Raw genomic sequence first — 18,862 nt, 5'->3', positions numbered from 1 at the left:
TGAGGAAATAAATCTCTTTAATAAAAACAAAAAGAAAGGGTCTGCGTATGTAAAAACTGTGGACGCAACAGTACCACACAACAGAAATGAAAGTGAATCACAAGTTCAGGAAATTGGACACTTTTAGGGACTTAACATTTGAGTTTTGTCTTTGTTCCACCAGCAGGAGGATGGACGGTGAAGCAGTCACTGCTTAAACAGCATCTTTCTGCTCAGGGCTGTTTAGAAAAGCTGCTGGAAGCTGACGGCCAGCATTAATGGGGATCACTTTTACATTACGAACAAAGCCGTAACATCCGAGGCGATGATGGTGCCCAGGTTTAGGGAGGAGGGAGCCTCATGGAGGGATGTGGACGTTACAGATGGGTTTGTAGTATTTACATAAACTGTGACGCTAGAAGAAAAATAAACCAAATATACTTTTAGAAGAAGTAATAGTAAAATATAATGAGGTAGAAGTCATGTTAAGGGAACTGAAGCCACATTTTATGACGCTGTGGCTTCATATTTGGGGGTTTCCGGGCAGTGGTAGCTACTACGTTGTGATCCACACATTCAAAGAAACACATTGCAGGACTTGTTCCCAATGGCATGTTGGGACACGGCAGCTACATGTTTGGGTTAGGAACAGCAGCCGCAGACTTACGGATAAAGTCAGGAAGGATGTAAAAGCCACATACTGGATGACTTTTAAAGCACAAGATATATGCTGCAATATAAAACCACATGTTGTGGAGATGTTGCACTTTAGCTGCCAATATCTGGAGGGTAGCAACCAAATCGAAGTAGTCTAGGCGTACTAGGCGTAGTAGTCACATGACTTTGAAACCACATGTCCAGCAGTGGAAAGCACGTTGTGGAACTAGCCACAAAGTCCAGTGTTAGCCTCAGGCTGAGGGTGGAGCAGACTGTGGCAGCTGATAAAAGCCTTTTTTCCTGGATCTCCGCATATAGTCGAGGACCAGAGCTGAAGCTGCCAGCACGACGGCAGCACAGACTGCTGAGACGATGATGACACTGATGCCGGGAGGAAGTCTGCTGCTGCTCTCTGCACAAGAAAATAAAGCTTACATCAAACTTTAATTTAAAAAAGGAGTTCAAACAGTTTCACTCATACTCAGAGAGGGGATGGTTAACAGGTCTAACCTCTGACGCTGATGCTGAAGACTTTGATCTGGTAGCCCAGGTCGTTGGTCACGTTGACCTGATACAGACCAGAGTCTCGGGCTGTGACGTTGACTAGAATAAAAGTACCGTTGATGGAATATAACTCTGTCCCATTCATCAGTTTCTTCAGAATCACTGCTGATGGCGGGAAGCTGATTGTTTGGCAACAGACGGTGACTGTTTGTCCCTCCTGGACTACCGTAGATGGCAGGACGAGGACCGTAGTGTTCCTTGGGGGAGCTGAAAAGAGAACCAGGTCAAAGTGAAATATTTTGTTCTTTGGAATTCAAAATGTCTGACCAAAGATTTGGCAGAGAAAAAAACACTGAATCGTAACAAATAGCATGATGATGTTCCAAAGGAGAAAGCACAAATCCAACACATCTAGCCAACGTCTGACGCCCTGGAGTAAGATGATGTCATGTTTAAAACAAAGGCATATGTCAGGGATCACCAACTCCGGTCCTCGAGGGCCGGTGTCCTGCAGGTATTGGACGTTTCCCTGCAGCAACACACCTGACTCAGAAGAATGTGTCAATAACAGACTTGATGTCTAAATCCTTTACACCATGATCTGCTAGTGTTCTACGAGTCTGCAAGTGTTCTGGTGTTTACATGATAGTTATTCACACAGGTGTTAGTGTATTCTGCAGGTGTTACAGCAGGCGTTACAGTGTATTCTGCAGGTGTTACAGTGTATTCTACAGGTGTTACAGCAGGCGTTACAGTGTATTCTGCAGGTGTTACAGCAGGCGTTACAGTGTATTCTACAGGTGTTACAGCAGGCGTTACAGTGTATTCTGCAGGTGTTACAGCAGGCGTTACAGTGTATTCTGCAGGTGTTACAGCAGGCGTTACAGTGTATTCTACAGGTGTTACAGCAGGCGTTACAGTGTATTCTGCAGGTGTTACAGCAGGCGTTACAGTGTATTCTACAGGTGTTACAGCAGGCGTTACAGTGTATTCTGCAGGTGTTACAGCAGGCGTTACAGTGTATTCTGCAGGTGTTACAGCAGGCGTTACAGTGTATTCTGCAGGTGTTACAGCAGGCGTTAGAGTGTATTCTGCAGGTGTTACAGCAGGCGTTACAGTGTATTCTGCAGGTGTTACAGCAGGCGTTGCAGTGTATTCTGCAGGTGTTACAGCAGGCGTTGCAGTGTATTCTGCAGGTGTTACAGCAGGCGTTGCAGTGTATTCTGCAGGTGTTACAGCAGGCGTTACAGTGTATTCTGCAGGTGTTACAGCAGGCGTTACAGTGTATTCTACAGGTGTTACAGCAGGCGTTGCAGTGTATTCTGCAGGTGTTACAGCAGGCGTTACAGTGTATTCTGCAGGTGTTACAGCAGGCGTTACAGTGTATTCTGCAGGTGTTACAGCAGGCGTTACAGTGTATTCTACAGGTGTTACAGCAGGCGTTACAGTGTATTCTGCAGGTGTTACAGCAGGCGTTACAGTGTATTCTGCAGGTGTTACAGCAGGCGTTACAGTGTATTCTGCAGGTGTTACAGCAGGCGTTACAGTGTATTCTACAGGTGTTACAGCAGGCGTTACAGTGTATTCTGCAGGTGTTACAGCAGGCGTTGCAGTGTATTCTACAGGTGTTACAGCAGGCGTTGCAGTGTATTCTGCAGGTGTTACAGCAGGCGTTACAGTGTATTCTACAGGTGTTACAGCAGGCGTTGCAGTGTATTCTGCAGGTGTTACAGCAGGCATTACAGTGTATTCTGCAGGTGTTACAGCAGGCGTTACAGTTTATTCTACAGGTGTTACAGCAGGCGTTACAGTATGTTCTGCAGGTGTTCGCTGTGATTTACGACAGATAAAATTGTTACAGTTCAGAAGATGGCACCATGAACTGATTGACAGTTTAATTTCTGTATAATTACTTCCCATTTGTTAAGTTAATTAAGTCTAAATGGAATCATGGGCTTGATGGTGCTTTTTATCCATCCATCTTTTATACCACTTAATCTGATTCAGGGTCATGGGGAAGCCGGAGTCAATCCCAGCAATTTGCAGGTGAGAGGCAGGTACACCAGGACAGGTGGCCAGTCCAAGCAGGGCTACTTTTTTAGTCATATTTTGTTTAAATGATAAACACTGCAGTTCTGTCTTCTGTCACTTCTGTCATGTTTCCTGGCAGGAGGACAAGTTACAGGATACTCAGGGTAGAAGAATGTGTGGAGGAGTAGTTGGTGACTAATTTCAACACTTGGAGGAGGTCCAGATGGAAAGTAATCACAAAACCATTCTGATAACAGAAGATAGAGAAGAAAACCTTATATGGCTCCTTCTTCCTAGCCATTTCCACTGTTTAGTCTGTATTATGTACTATGTTATTATTCTTGAGTTTTGTGTTTCTAAATCCCTTTTTAATAACTGTTTAAACTGTTTTAATCTTCACAGGGTCTGAGAGCTGCTCAGCTCCACCTGATGACCTTTTGTTTGACCCTTAACCAACACATCATCACCTGATAGTGGACAGCTCTGTCACATGATTGGATGTCAGACTGCTTTGCTTATGTTGAGTTTGCACTATGTTGTTTAAAATAACTTTAGAAAAAATGAAGGATAAAACATTTTTCTCTGAGTAAATTCAGTTTTTTGTGTGACTGAGCTGTTGAAGGACTGGATGAGTGTCACAGATTCACATGACTTTCCACTAAAGAGGAACAGTAGAAATAAGGTTTTCCTTTCATTGTGTGTTTGACCCTGACAGCTTGGTGAAAGCTCAGGAGTTGGACTCATGAGTCAGCAGAAGAGTCGGAGTTTATTTCAGTCCGAGCATCTCATGAAGAAGTGAGAGGTTGACTTCAGAATAGAGATTAAAGAAAAAGCAGAAGAAGCGGAGGCTGGGTGGAGATAAACACGAAGTGAAATGTTTGGATGGGATCGAGCTTCCTTTTACCTTTGATGGTGATGGTTCTGGAGACGGACTGGGAGCTGTACTGGTTGGAGGCTTCACACTCGTAAAGGGCGGAGTCTTCCAGCAGGGTGGAGGAAATGCTAAAGCTGAGTGAGGAGGCAGAGTCAGTCCTCTTTAGCTCCTCCCCATTCCTCCTCAGCACCAGTGTGGGGGCTGGAGCTGCATCTGAGCGGCAGGTAAACGTCACCTGCTGACCCTCCACCACCTCCTCATGGGGACTCGCTGACAGGAAGGTCGTCCTCGGAGGATCTGAATCCCAGACGGAGAAGTTAAACTAAACCTGAATCTGGGGATTAATAAACCTGATCATCCTAAATCTGGACGTCCTAAATCCCAGATTATTAAAACCTTGATCTAAAATTGGTTAAATCTCAGTTTACTGAAACCTGAATCTGAATCTATTTCATCAAATAAAATATAAAACTGAGTTTAGCAAAACCGTCTTGTGGACTTATTAAATCCTGAACTTCAATCAGTTTAACCCCTCAATGATGTTACCGCAAATACATAACTTCTGGCCTTTGTTTACTTTACTTCCTTTTATCTTTTTTATCTTCCTTTTGTTTATATTTTGTTTTATTTATTTATTCAGTCCAATTTATGTATTTATTCTTAATTTAATTTAATTTAATTTAAATCCTGTTTGTCTTATCTAAAAACAAGGTAAAAACAGAAAAAAAGAAGAGGAAAAAAAATCAAATAAAACAACTGGAATAAAAGAAAATACAACCAGATATTACATAAATTCATGAAAATAAATAAATACAAATAAATAATAAGAAATATTAAATAAAAACATCAACAATAGTAAATAACTAATAAAATAACTAAATAAATAAAAAAAGGCCTGAAGCAGTTTGTTGTAAAGTTGCGACATTAAGGGGTTAATAAAACAGATCAGAATAAAAATAAAAATTTGTAGCCTGGGTTGTTTCTGTATGATGTCATAACACACTCACAGTGGATCTGTAGAGGGCGGGTGGAGTTCCTGGACCTCCACACACCTCCGTCCTCAGTCAGCAGCTCGGCTTTGCACATCAGAACCGGCTGATCCTCCTGGACCCGGTGCTTGAGGGCAGACGAGATGTTCTGCAAAGAACCGGAGAACCTGAACAACTCGGACTTCAGCGTAGCGTTCCCCAGCAGCCAGCGGATCCTCAGCTGATTGGCTGAGAAGACTCTGATGACATCACAGTGAAAATCAGCCTCCTGGCCCAGCAGAACCGGACCAGGATCCTCCAGAACAGGATCAGATGGGAATGCTGGAGAAAAGGAGAAAAGTTTTGTTTAGTTACAGATACTGGATCACATAGTTCCATTGGTTCACAATCTGAACCTTTAAATGCACCAAAGTAACCCCCCGTAGACCTCTACAACTCTGGACCCAGTTCAAGACTTCCAACACTTCCACAAGAAGTCAGCCAGCATCACAAGCTGCTCGGATGTCACGTTTAATCTTTTCCAGGCCTCCAAACATCCCTTATGTATCAATATCTGATCTTTATTCCCTCAAATCTCCAGACAGTTTTCTCAGTCTGGTTTTAGAGCTCAGAAACATCTTCAGTCATGTTTTAAATATGCAGAGTGAAGTATAAACCCTTCATTTAAACTCCTTTAACCACTTCTAAATATCCCCAAACACCAAGAAAACAACGTAAGTCCCTGTAGAAACCGACATCAGTGAAAAGTGAAACTACTAAAGCCTCAGTAAGTTTAACTCTAGAACCTCAACGTTCTCCATTTCAATCACAGACACTGAAAGCATCTCCATCGTGGATGGATTACCAAAAGGCTCAGAAAGAGCCTAATAATGTGTTTTAGATTCTGATGAAATGAGCACACAGAGACACAAAACAACCCAACTACAAACAAGCTTTCAGTATATTTCAGTCTTCTGTTGGAGGCTGGAGGCCTTCCAGATATCTCTACAGGGACCCGTTGTCTCATATCTGTCCCTGCTCTCAGACTAATCACAGATCCTGAAGGACCACTCCAAGCTCAAAGACCTCTAAAGACTGCTGGATCACCCCTGAACCCTCTTCAAAACACCCACAATGTCAACAAGGACCTGAAAAACCTTAAAGACTCCGTAAACCTGTTCAACTCTGCATGCCTCACAGCCAGTGGACAGCTATTTACAGGCTGTTTTCTAGAGCACGCAGGCTGGGGATGGTATGCTGCCACTCACTAGAGAATCCATAAAAATATTATAAAATTTAATATATATATACCTATATTGCAAATACCAGGCTTGTGTCAGTGATAAACAGGAAATAATGATACAGCTATAATTTAATAAAATACTGTTTTCTAAATATTTTTAGAGAATAGATCAAATAAATAAACTAAATAAAAAGTCAAATAAGATTAAAAATACAGAAAAGCATCACTGTACATGTATGTGGAAGTAAATAAACATTGTATGTAAAATATCTGGTTGTTTGTTTAATAATTAATGGTTAAAAAAGACTAAATAAAAATCTTTTATAATTGTTTTTTCTCTTTTTGTAGATTTTTGTGCCATAATGGTACGTAAATGAAAAAATTTTTTTACACAAAACATTTGATTAAGATTAAAATTTATTTCAGTTGTTGAATAATAATTGTTATTCTTTTATTTTATACAATATATATATATATTAATTTGTTTCAACAAATTACAATAAACACAATTATAAAAGTCTAATAGAGATCTAATAAAAGTCTAATAAAAGTCTAATAAAAGTGTAATAAAAGTCTAATAAAAGTAAGTGTTAATGGTTTCATGTTCGCATCTTTCCTGCAGGCAACGCTGCACGTCGTGGAAAAACCCATTAAAGTAAATAAGAGTCTCCTTTTTACAAACTTTTACATAAACCACGTACGAAACAAAGATCAGAACCATGTAACTGGAAACTGGAGTCAGTTTTCTGCTCTTTCCTGACAGATTTGTCCTGTTGCTGCTCGGTGCTGATGAGCTGCATGAAGCAGCTCGTTCTAACGTTTTCTTCTGGAAACACAGAACGTGTCTGAATTTATTCTGTAAATTCAGAAAAATGTTCTGAGTACATAAGACAGAATCACTGTGTCCAACAGAAATGACGTTGCTGCTCCAGCATCACGTTTCTGTTCAGTAAATTATTAAGATCAGAACTAAATGATGATGAATGAGCTGATTTTTAACACTAAATACACCAAAACCCAGCATTTACTGCCGATTCCATCACGGTCCAATGACACCTGAAGGCAACATGTGCAACTTTCCACCTGGGCAACAGTTGGATTTTAACACCGTTTCATTATTCATTTAGGAAATTATTTACAATAAACATTTAAAAGTAAAGGTTTACTCCTCTTGTAGTGTGGATGTATGATTCCAGACAGGAAAAGGAGGAAAATTATGTTCTTTGACCCTTTTTGTGGAGCAAAATAGCAAAACGGTTACCTTTTAAAAAGTAAAACAAGAGTTTCAGTATGGTTTCCTGAGTCATGTGACGAATTAAAGCATTGCTATTGGTTCCTTGTGGTCCTCACTCCTTTTGTTTTTTGTAATGCATCACGCAAAGCGGCGCTTTGTAAATGTATCAGGCTAAAAGCTGCAACACCATGCAAGAGAAATGGCTCCCAACCTGTTTGCCATCCTGCAACAACAGAAAAGCCGTGGACCAACAGCAAAGTACCTACAGCAGATTTTAATGACCTCCACTTGTTCGCTTTGGGACCTGGTTTAAAAGTGTGTGTTTTCAGGCTCGTTTCCATGTCAACAAAACAGCTGATTGATAAAACTTTAGGGCGACACACCTCAGCTCATCTGTGTATGGACAAGGTCTGCATTGTAACAGTCACACAGACTCTGTACAGGCAAAGGCTTGTGGTCTTTGTGGACCCTCTGGGAGGGTCAGGGACCCCAGGTTGGGAACCAGAGGGCTAAGATCTCTAAAAAGCTCTGAAGCTGATCAGTTTTTGTTCTTCAAAAGAACATTAAAAGTGATTGAGAACTTGCAGCTTCCATCTGATTATATGCTGGAAAAAAGAGAACAATTTACAATAAAAGATGAAGTTTAAGCTCTCAGATGTTTTATATCTTCATGCTCCTGGTTTCTTCAGAGGCTGAAACATAAATTCTGTCCAGTTTTTAGAAACCCTGCAGGTTTTCAGACAGTAGCTTTAGATTAATCTTTCACTGTTTGAGAGGAGCTGTAGGTCTTAATGGTTTAATGAACATTTTTGTGCAATGCATCCTTTTACAGGAAGCAGATAATGAAGGATTTGGAGCAGGATTGCAGAGTTCATGTTGCTGGCTTGAGTCTGAGAACACGAACTCCTGACTTCTAACAGCCTGGTGAAATGACTGCATGAAGACTCCTCTCCTCCTCTGGGTTCCAGTGTGGGAGGGTTTCACTGTTTCAGTTCAAGTTATTTGTGAATGGAGCATATTTGGATTCTTTCTCCAGTGTTGTGTCACTTCCTGACAGTCAGAGTGATCCTTGTCTGAGGCTGAAGGATGAGAATGGATGAAATCCTACATTCTTGTTAAGCCAAACAAATCCCTGATAGTAAAAAATGCCATTTTCCAAAACAGCTGGCGGGTGCAGCTTTTAGCTGAAGTTACTGAAGACCTGCTGCATTAAAAGGATTATTTTCAGGTCTTATGTGTATTTTGGCAGCATGATGAAGGAGCCCTGCACAGCACTGGGGAGGATTTTAAGGTTAACACTAAGATATCTGCTGACAATAAGAAAGAAACAGTTTATCTCTGGGAAGCTTCGTTACACGCATGTGTGAGGAAATGTTGGTGCTGCCTGTAACACTGAATCAGCAGAGTAAATCTCCCCGGTCTTTGACCTGAGTGCAGCACCAGGGCCGAGCGTGTCCAAACAAGCCGAGCCGAACGCTGAGAGCGAAACCAAATCAAGATGATTCATGTCTTTATTAAGCCTTGTGTTTTCTTTTCTATTAAAGAGCTACCGGCGTACCCAGACTGTTGGAAATGCTCGGAAAGATGAGCCACATGATGGATCTGAATATTTCTCAGTTCTTATTTTATCTGTAGATTCCTCATTCAGCACGAGACACCCACTTCTCTTCTACTTTCACCTCCTTTTCTCATATTTTCAACATGTTAAGTCACAAATCGTCCTTCTTGCCAGTAATGCTGCCTGTTGTTTAAAATCAAACTCAAATTCTTAAATTTCAGCTGTGACTCACAGTAGACGTGGACATGGATGTCTCTGGTCCTGGTGACGGACTCGCACTCGGCCTCGCAGCTGTATCCTCCCTGATGCTGAAGATCCAGCTCCTGCAGGTGGAGCTGAGACAGTCCGTCCTGCTGCTGCGTCTTCTGGAGGACAGTCCGGTTCTGGTCCGGCCTCCTCCAGCTGAGGGTGGGGGTCTGCAGACACCCGGAGGCCCTGCAGATCAGGATCAGAGCCGAGCCTCGCTCTGCTGAGAGCTGAGGACTCGCCTCCACCTGCAGAGGGTGAGCTGAGGAAAAAAAACAGAATGCATGATCACCAAAGTTGTTCCCCGATCACGCTGCATCCCTGAGTCTTTATAACATGAAAAAAGTCGTACGTATCAGACTTCGCATGCCAGCCAGCTCCTGGTACGTGGAGTAAGTCTGGAGTGTTTCCTGCCTGCCGTTTCCCAGCAGGCAAGGTGAGACTCCTACAGATGGTCCAGAACCAATCAGGTTCAAGTTGCTAAAGCTGCATCCTGAGTGACGTCTGCAGGAGACTTCAGCAACTCCTTTCCTAAAACCTCTAACCTGCAGTTTCTCTGCACTTGTATCTGTTCTACTTGCAATCTGTCCTTTAGATCAATAATGGCTGCCAATGCAGAATGCATTAGGTTCACATTTGGTCATTTCTCAGACTTATTTTTCAGTTTCCTCTGTTTCTGTCACAAAAACCCAAACAAAAGATGCATAAAAATGCGGTTATAAATTTTAATAAATTGACAAAGAAACTCCACTGGGTGAGGATGATGTCACACTCAAATGTTGTCCTTCAAAGTTATTCAGAAAATTTCTCAAACTTCTGTCATGACCACGGTTTTTCCTCCACATATACAAATCACACATCAAACTGGAGGCATTTTTCTCTTCTTTCAGCTAATGTGACCATCACTGAGATAAGTTTCATGGTTTTGTCTCAAATAACCTCAGAGTGCAGAGTCCACCCATCACCGCCTCCTTTGACTTCCATTCATTTTGACTCAGATTTTTCTCAACTCAGGAAGTGAAGGTTCTTTTTAACCTGCCATAAAAACTACACAGAACAGAAACAGACATTTCTGTTGTCTATCAACAGTGCAGAGAACTCAAAATAATCAGAATATTTTATTTCAGGATGAGTAAACGTTCAACAATCTAATCTGGCCAACAAAACTTTGTCCTGATGAGGACTGGGTTCAAAGATTCACTAAGAACCATTTGATTTTGCTCCATTTTAAGATGCAAAGACTTGTAAATAATGTCCTAATGTTCTAACATGTTCCAACTCTGAAGAGTTTCACTAGAGGAGGATTTCTATGGAGAAATCTCAACAGGAGTCTTTCCTCTCAGTCGACAATAAATCTCTAAACTCTGCCAGTAAAAATCATCCCAACGATGAAGGTACGAACAATTTCCCTCTGGGATGAAAATCAAAAAGCTCAAGCATGTAAATGAAGGTTAAATACCTCTGACAGTTAAGGAGGTGGAGGCCAGCTGGGAGTCATACTGGTTGGAGGCTTCACACTGGTAGTGGGCGGAGTCTTCCAGCACAGCAGAGGGGATGCTGTAGGTTAGTGAGGAGGAGGCGGAGTCAGTCCTGTGAAGCTCTTCCCCATTTCTCCTCAGTATCAGTGTGGGAGGCGGAGCTCCGTCCGAGCAACAGGTAAACGTCACCTGTCGACCCTCCACCACCTCCTCACCTGGGCTTACTGACAGGGAGGTGTTAGTGGGTGGAGCTGTGGGGGAGGAAGGAGGACAAAACAGGGACATAAAAATGAGACAAAGACACAGAGAGACTGCAGAGCCTGTAAACAGGAGCTTCCCTCTCACCGTGAACTGTGACGTTGACAGAGGCGGTCTGGCTCCCTTCGGTGTTTCGGACCTCACACATGTAGCGCCCGCCGTCTGAAAGCCTCACCTCCGAGAGGAAGAGCTGACCACTTCGACTTCGCAGCAGAGAGCGTCTGTCCTCCGTCCTGAAGCTCCAGGTGACGTTCGGCTCGGGGTTTCCCTCTGCAGAACAGCTGAGGCCGAGCGAAGAGCCGGCCATCACCACCACAGAGTCTGATATCGTCATGACAACAGGAGCATCTGCAGAGGCGAGGAGGAGGAGTCAAGATTCACAGCAATCACTCTAAAACTGGCAGACTTAGAAGTGAACTCCGGCTTACACAGGATGTTCAGAGGGACGGTGGTTTCTCTGGTACTGTTCTCAGCTGGCAGGAGGTCCTGCAGGTCCAGCGTGGCCCTGCAGCTGATGTCCCCCCCTGAGTCCTCTTTCTGGGGCGTGAACCTGTACTCAGACTGGAGTGAGCTGGACTCAGAGTCTCCTGTGATGCTGTGCAGCACGATGCCTCTTCTCAGCCAGGTGAGGGTCACCTGCTCAGCAGGATAGAGGTCAGACACCTGGCAGGTAAGAGCTGACTCCGCCCCCAGCCTCAGGTGGTCCACACCTGTGATGACAGGGGCTGATGGGAAGGCTGGAAGTAGATGGAGGACAGACAGATGAGAGTCTGATCATAGAAAGATGAAGTAAAAGATGAGTCTAAAGATGTGAGCTCACAGTAAACCACCACAGAGGCTTGAATCTGCCGCTTCTCGTCTCCACAGCTGACTTTACACAGCAGCATTCCTTCGTGCTCCGCCATCACCGGGTCGAAGGTCATCACAGAGTGAGTCCGGTTGGTGCTGAAGGGGGGCAGAGGACGGTCCTCCAACGTAGCCCAGGATATAATCGGTTCTGTGGAACAGTCCTGAACCCAGCAGACCAGATGCTGCCGTTCGTCTAACCTGAACAAGGCCTTCCTGGGGAACACGTCGACACGCAGACCCTGAACGCACCACGAGGACATCAGCAACACAGCTGTAGAGGGACACAGGAATATTACACTTTAGCACTTCTTTCCTAAAACTTCTATCTGGCAGTTTCTTTGCACTCCTGTATCTGTACTACACTCTGTCCTTTAACTGATTATGGTGCCAATACAGAAAATATTAAGGCAACTGTTTAAACTTAATTAACCACCTTTATTTTGTTCAGTTTGTCATAATTTTTTTTTTCTCAGTTAAAAACATGTTTCATTTGCGTGGTTTAACTTTTGGTGGTAATACAGTTAGTAATCGCATAAAACTGCTAAATTTCTCCTGTAAAAATTAATGGGGTTTTGCCAAAATAGGAGAATAACCAGCACATTTTAGAGCCCCATAACTTTTAATAAAAACTTTTTTCCTGAAAGAGTATTTTGATATCTTTTATGGTCATGATACAATCAGTTTAAGTTTTATGAAATTTTAGACAGAGTCCATACTCCCATACGCTTATTCAGAAAAGCTCCCAACCAAACTTGTTTTCAGGCCCACAGCTTCTCCTTCACATGTATAAATTCTACATCAAAACGTCACTGAAGACATTACGTTGTTCCTCAAATCGCCTCACAGTGCACCCATCACTGGCTGCATTCAGTTCATTTTGAACGAAAGTTTTTCTCCTCCGGCCAGAAGGTGAGGAGTCTTTTTAGCCTGCTATAAAAACTGCATAGAAGACAAGAGAATCAGAAAATGACATTTCTGTGTTCAGCAGGTCTTTCTGCTGCTCATGGATCAAGTAAATTTACTTTTTATTTCATGGTTAAATTAAGGTTAATCTTATTCATTTTCTGTTTAATCGGTGTATCTGAATCATCTTTTTGTTGAAGCAGGTTCGGGTTTCCTGCAGGACCTGATTTATTTCCCCAAACTTCACTGAAGAGGCAGAACATGAACTAAACGGCTACAATCATGCAAATATTAGTTCATAATGTAGCATATATAATAAATAAAACCATATTTGTAACCTTTAAACACAGTGGATTGTTTGACATTCCCAGTGTCAGTCAGACTTCTTCCTCTGTGTGAGGTCGGTGATCGATGAGGCCCTGGAGTCAACAGCGGCCCTTTCACCTGTCAGCTGTTAAGGATATTTATGGTGTCAGAGGTGATTACAAGGCCGTGAACTTCAGGACTACTTCTGTCCTCAAGGACGGAAACATGAGGGTGGTCATGTGACTATTATTCAGGAGGAAACACTTTTACTTCAGGAACATGCAGAAGTTAAAGACTCCTACAGCGTCAGCACTTTGCTGTTTGAAAGGAGGCAAATAAAAGTTAAAAAATGTCTGATTTTACTCTCATACATGTTTTAGTGCAATAACTTTGCCCTGATCATCACTGTTCCTGTGATCATGTTAGTTGGTCTCAATAAAAAAAACAAAAAACTACCCTTTAGGAAATGAAAGGCCAACTTTAAAGTGACTCTTTCATGGAGTCTTAAGCACCGTTTCCACTGACGGGTGCAGGTCAGGGTGGGTCGAGACGCAGTTTTAGGTGTTTCCACATGTGAAAACTGGGACAGGTTCCCTAATATCCGACCGACCCGTCCTACTTTGTTAGGACTCTTCTGTTGGGGTACGAGCTGAAAAGGTGGAGCTTGACACACTGCAATCGCTGATTGGTTGAGAAAATAAAGTCCAGAGTGACCTGGCATAAAAACAAAGCTCCTTGTTTGGAGCAACAGATTTTCTTTTTGCTGATTAAATCTGTTTAAAATGATGTTACGAAAGCACCACCAAGAAGAGGACACAAACTGGTGGATGACCTCCACCCTCCTCCTTTGTTTCTGAGTCGTGTTCTGGTTCTACTTAAAGGAGGCACTGCGATCGCGTCATGCTGTTACGTAGCTGAGGCAGCTATCGCTATCCGGCTGATTGGCTGTGGAAATACAACGAGGTTACGGTTTACTGACCGACCCAACCCGACCCGCTGGTGAAAATCAGGCTGAGGTGACTACAGTTTACTTTTGTGACTTTCTTCACTTAAATGAATTATCAACCTTAATCATGAAGTTATAGGAAAAATAAGTATATACGTTACTCTAATGTAGTGGTTCTCAAACATTTTCAACATTTTATCCCTGTAGATCATTTTCAGTCCAGTAGTCCCTAAACCAGGGGTGTCAATTTACATTTCAGTTCAGGGGCCACATTCAGCACAATCTGATCTCCAGTGGGCTGGACCAGTGGTTCCCAACCCATTTTTCTTGGGGACCCCTTCACGCAAATACTAAAAAGCCACGGACCCCTTGCCCCACCTTGTGCTGAAACCATGCTGGTTTTATTTATGATTCTCATCATAAATAATGTTCTCTGTCTGAGTCCTGTCCTTTGATGAAACCAAACATAAAGCCTTACTTCATGTTCTTAAAAATGGTCCATCTTATTTATCTGACATGCTGTCTCTTCAGAACCCAAACAGAACTCTGAGCTCTTCCAGTCATCTCTTGCTGGAGGACCCGAAAGCCAAGTACCAACACTGGGGTGACCGGGCTTTCTCTGTGGCTGGGCCCAGACTCTGGAATAGACGTCCCCCTCATATGTGCACTTTAATTGACCCGTTCTTTTTAAGTCTAGACTCATACATCTATTCAGACTGGCTTTTAATACTTAGAAATACTGTGACATGTTATTTATTTTATTGTATTTTATTGCACTGGTTTTATTGGAAAGCACTTTGGTCACCTTTGAGTTTTGTAAAACACTATATAGATAAATATTGATTGATTGATTAAAATAGGGCCAATGTGTGGACATTAATCACAATGGCTCTGAATGTTCAAAGCCTGTGTCGTCGGTAAATATGATTATCAGAGTAACTTTTCCAGGTGTAGAAGTTATTTTAAATGTACATACGTGTACATTTCCACATTTCCCCTCATCATACAAACAAGTCACACCTATTAAGTCAAAGATACAAAAGATGGAACAAGTTATCCCATTTTTATTTTCTCATGTACCCCTGGAGTGTTTCCAAGTTCCACAGCAGGTACAAAAGTCTATTTCTAATCTGTAATTACTCCAGAACTCTGCAGCACAAGTTCTGACAAGGACCAGAGGGTGGGAACACATCACACCAGTTTTAAAATCGCTGCATTGGCTCTCCGTGCGTTTCAGGACTGATTTTAAGTTTTTTTTTAGTCATTTATAAATGTCTTAAAGGTCTTTGGCCTTCTTATTTATCAGACCTGCTTTTAGATTATGAACCCGCGTGAACGCCAAGATCCTCTGGTACCGGCCTCTTAGTTGTTCCCAAAGTCAGAACCAAGACTTCTGGTGAGGCCTCGTTCCATACGGGCCCCGACTGTGGACCAGCCTGCCAGAGAGCCTCAGGGCTGTTCATGTTTTTAAAAACAGGCTCAAGACCTTTCTTTTTAGTCTAGCTTATACCTTTTGATTTTTGCTTATTGAACCATATATTTTTCTATTATTTTTTACTTATTTAAAAAGCTTTGTTTTATTGTTTTACTGTTATTGCTTCATTTTTACCCAAGTACAGTTTTTATAAATGCTTTTATTTTATTTCTATTTTTCCTGAACTCCTTTATTTGTGTCTTTGCTCCTGTCACTCTTATCAGTTCTTATTGTTTTTAAGTGTATTTATTCTTATTTTAATGTTTAACTCCAGTGTTTTCTCCTGGGGATCCTTCACACCGGTAGCTCTGCCTGCTCTGTCTGTGGGGTTGTTGCCATGGTGACTGCCCTTGTCTGGGGGGCTGAGGGTCCTGCACTGCAGCCCTGTGGCTGTGGTGTGGACCCCGGCCTGCCCTGGCCTGGGTGGTTTCTGTGGTGGCGCCCTCTGTGGCCATGGGTGGGCTGGCTTCTGGTGTGACTGGATCCCCAAGATACGTTTCCTCACAGCAGCATCAAGCCAGATGTTTGCATTTTATTATTATCAAAGTGTGTGTGTGTGTGTGTGTGTTGGGGGGGTTGTATGTGAGAGTTTGTGTATGATTGTGCCTTTTTATTCTTTGATTCATTCATTCTTTGATGTATGAAGGCTTTAAATTTTAATATGCATGATTATTTTTTATCATTTTTTAACTTTGTGTTTCTTTGTGTATAAATAAAATGCGATTTGATTTGATGTGCACCTATATGAGAACCTCTCTGATCCTCCACATCCTGAAACAATGTGAAAACACGGGCTGAAGCACCTCATGAGCTTTTCAGAGAAACTTGGGGTTGTTTTGGGTTCTGCCTGTTGGGAAATTCCTCACACAGCGTTCCAACAAAGGCTTGGGAAAATTCTTGGCAAAACCAAAAGAGGACATTTTCTTTGGACCAGTCACCTGAACCTTCTGCTCTGCATGTTTGGGATGTTTTCCTGCTCAAACACAGCTGATTTAAATGAGAGGGTCAGCTCTGCGGAGGTCCCCTTCAAGCCAGGTGTGTTTGATCAGCAAGGCAGAACATCCTGAAAAACAGCAGCTTCAAGCTTCACACCAGAATGAGTCAGAAACTGAACCCTTATTATAAAGCGTGACTAACAGAGCTGTGTGGGTGCTGTGATCCTGTTCACAGAGCTCAGAGTTGGCATTTAGAAAATTTAGACTTAAATATTTTTAAATAATCATTTAAACAAACTTCCATCATCCAAAGTTCAGTTTGATGAACAAGCTTTAAATTAACTGACAGAGGAATGAAGTATCTAATCACTGAAGCTCAATGCGAAGCAAAATAAACACAAAAACGTGACAAGTGACAGATAAACAGTCTGTTTGTCAACCTCTGGCTTGTGACCCTGAATGGAGTCACCTGATGATTAAAAGCACTGATAAAGTGATATTTGAATACAATGCATCCCTTCTCCTGCCTACTAAAACCAGCAAATGTTTCACATTTTCCACATTTAGAAACATCCCTGCAGATTAAAATCAGGTTAAATGTGAGCTTAAACCTGCTGCATGTGCTCACTGAAGCGCCCGGCCGTGAAGAGACAAGACCTGCTTCTTACCTGAGAGCAGCTGAACAAAGCTGCTGCAGACAGACAGCAGATCCATCCTCCGACGCTGGATGATGAGTGACAGATGGATGAACGGACGGATGGATGAACCAGCAGCAGAGCAGCGTCTCCTTTGTGTCGCCCTTTCAGAGCCTGAAGCAGAAAATGAGCTCGACACATGAAAGAGACGTGAATCCTCTCTGATGAAACACCCCCCTCCTCTCATAAGCCAGCTTTGAATGTCCACAGACCACGGCGCCCCCTGGAGGACACACCACGCATCTCTGTCATGATTTCACCTCTTTTATTCTCCAGCTCTTCCTTTCTTGTTCTCTACCCTTCCTCCCCACCCCCTCCTCTTCCTCGCAGCTCTGAATGGACTCATGAATATAAAGCTGATGTTTTTAATTCGCTGAGAGGAGGCTTGCTCTGATCTTTACTGGAATATTTCACAAACAAAGCAGATTAAATCTTTGATTTGATTATTTTAATCAACATCACAGATTTTCATGGATCTTAAAGAAATGACTTTTAATCAGATGTGGATGAAAAAGGTGTCAACACCTTTTTTATTCACCTTTCCCCCAAGAAAGACCCTCTAAAGTCAGCGTTTACTCCTTTATGTCAGGAGTCAACTTTCAACCAGTTTGTTTTTCTGACACAAACCCTAAAAAAGAAATAAAATAAAAACATCTGTATATGAGATTTCCTCTAATCTCTCTCTTTTGGTCTTTTTGGTAGTTTATATGATACTGTGTGTCCTTGCTTTTATCATTTATTTACTGTCCTTTATTATTATTATAATTTTCATCTTTTAAATCTCATTGATTTTGTTTAATTGATCTAATGTTTTTCCTTTACTGTGTTCTTTATTGTTTAACAGAATCAGGACAGGAAGCAGTTTTTTGTAAATAAATCCAGGCGGTAATGAGTTACAGATCTGATGGTTATAACCTCCACCATGCTGATAACTAGTTTTTTAGGATTTAAAGGAACTTGTAGAAAGTGGTTTTTAGTGGTTTGTGTTCAGGAGTTTGACTTCCAGTCCTCAGATTAACATCTGGATCTCCTGGGCCTGATAAGACGGTGACCTCGGACCAATGAGGATGCAGCTGGACGATGGCGGTCATGTGACCAGGCTTTGACCGCCTCCCACAGCTTCGCCTGCTTCTCAGCTGTGTGAAGGAGAAATACTTCAACTCAGACGCAGAACTGAAACATCTCAGCCTCGTCCTGCAGCTTTGATTCATGTTTCTACGGGTTCTGGTGGACTAAGACTCTTGGAAGTAAAGACAAATTAAACATATTCATGAGGAAAAAATACTTATTTTATTGTTATTGCTCAAAAATACACTCTGCAGTCGGTTAAAAGAAAAAATCTACATAATTTTCTCACTTTTCTCTTAAAAGACTTCAGTGTGACGTTAAATAGTCAGGACATTTGTGAGTAAATAAACAGCGAATCAAGCATTTAAATATCTTCACATCAGAGTGAATCAATGTTAAAATAAAGCCTTTAACTTTTCCTCACAGTTCATCATTCAAACACGAGGAGCTGCAACATGTTTTAGGCACTTTGAGCCAGTTTAACTGTAAAGGAAAATACATTTTTTCCCCCTAAAATCACCAGAATTATTTCTCAAGCTTTTTGTTTCCTCGTGAGTCTAATCGATCAGTCAGACTTTGGTCGTCCTTCCTGGAACATCTTAAAAGTTTAAAGACGAAAGTTTCAGACTGAAATCGTGTCTGAATGCACTTCTACT

General features: G+C 42.1%; 2 protein-coding genes across 3 annotated transcripts in view; both read right to left on the bottom strand.

Moving 5' to 3' along the window:
• vcam1b (vascular cell adhesion molecule 1b) lies at window positions 1-17,343 on the bottom strand. Its single transcript, XM_042006769.1, has 10 exons — window positions 17,112-17,343; window positions 11,851-12,150; window positions 11,459-11,767; window positions 11,118-11,378; window positions 10,754-11,023; window positions 9,281-9,556; window positions 5,053-5,355; window positions 4,076-4,342; window positions 1,147-1,407; window positions 1-1,048 (listed from the first exon to the last, which is right to left on the bottom strand). The coding sequence occupies exons 1-10, from the start codon at window positions 17,323-17,325 to the stop codon at window positions 888-890; spliced, it is 2,622 nt and encodes an 873-aa protein (XP_041862703.1). The 5' UTR covers window positions 17,326-17,343; the 3' UTR covers window positions 1-887.
• A 1,066-nt stretch (window positions 17,344-18,409) lies between these two features.
• The window catches only part of cdc14ab (cell division cycle 14Ab), a 38,950-nt gene continuing 38,497 nt past the window's right edge, over window positions 18,410-18,862 (bottom strand). For both annotated transcript variants that reach the window (XM_042006770.1, XM_042006771.1), the window contains one exon: window positions 18,410-18,862. This exon is cut by the window's right edge and continues 1,329 nt beyond it. The gene's annotated coding sequence lies outside the window, so the exon portion shown is untranslated.

The sequence above is a fragment of the Melanotaenia boesemani genome, chromosome 14, assembly GCF_017639745.1.
Source record: "Melanotaenia boesemani isolate fMelBoe1 chromosome 14, fMelBoe1.pri, whole genome shotgun sequence".
Classification (NCBI taxonomy): domain Eukaryota; kingdom Metazoa; phylum Chordata; class Actinopteri; order Atheriniformes; family Melanotaeniidae; genus Melanotaenia; species Melanotaenia boesemani.
The sequence above is the reverse complement of the archived record's forward strand: the minus strand, read 5'-3'. Positions and strand labels throughout refer to the sequence as shown.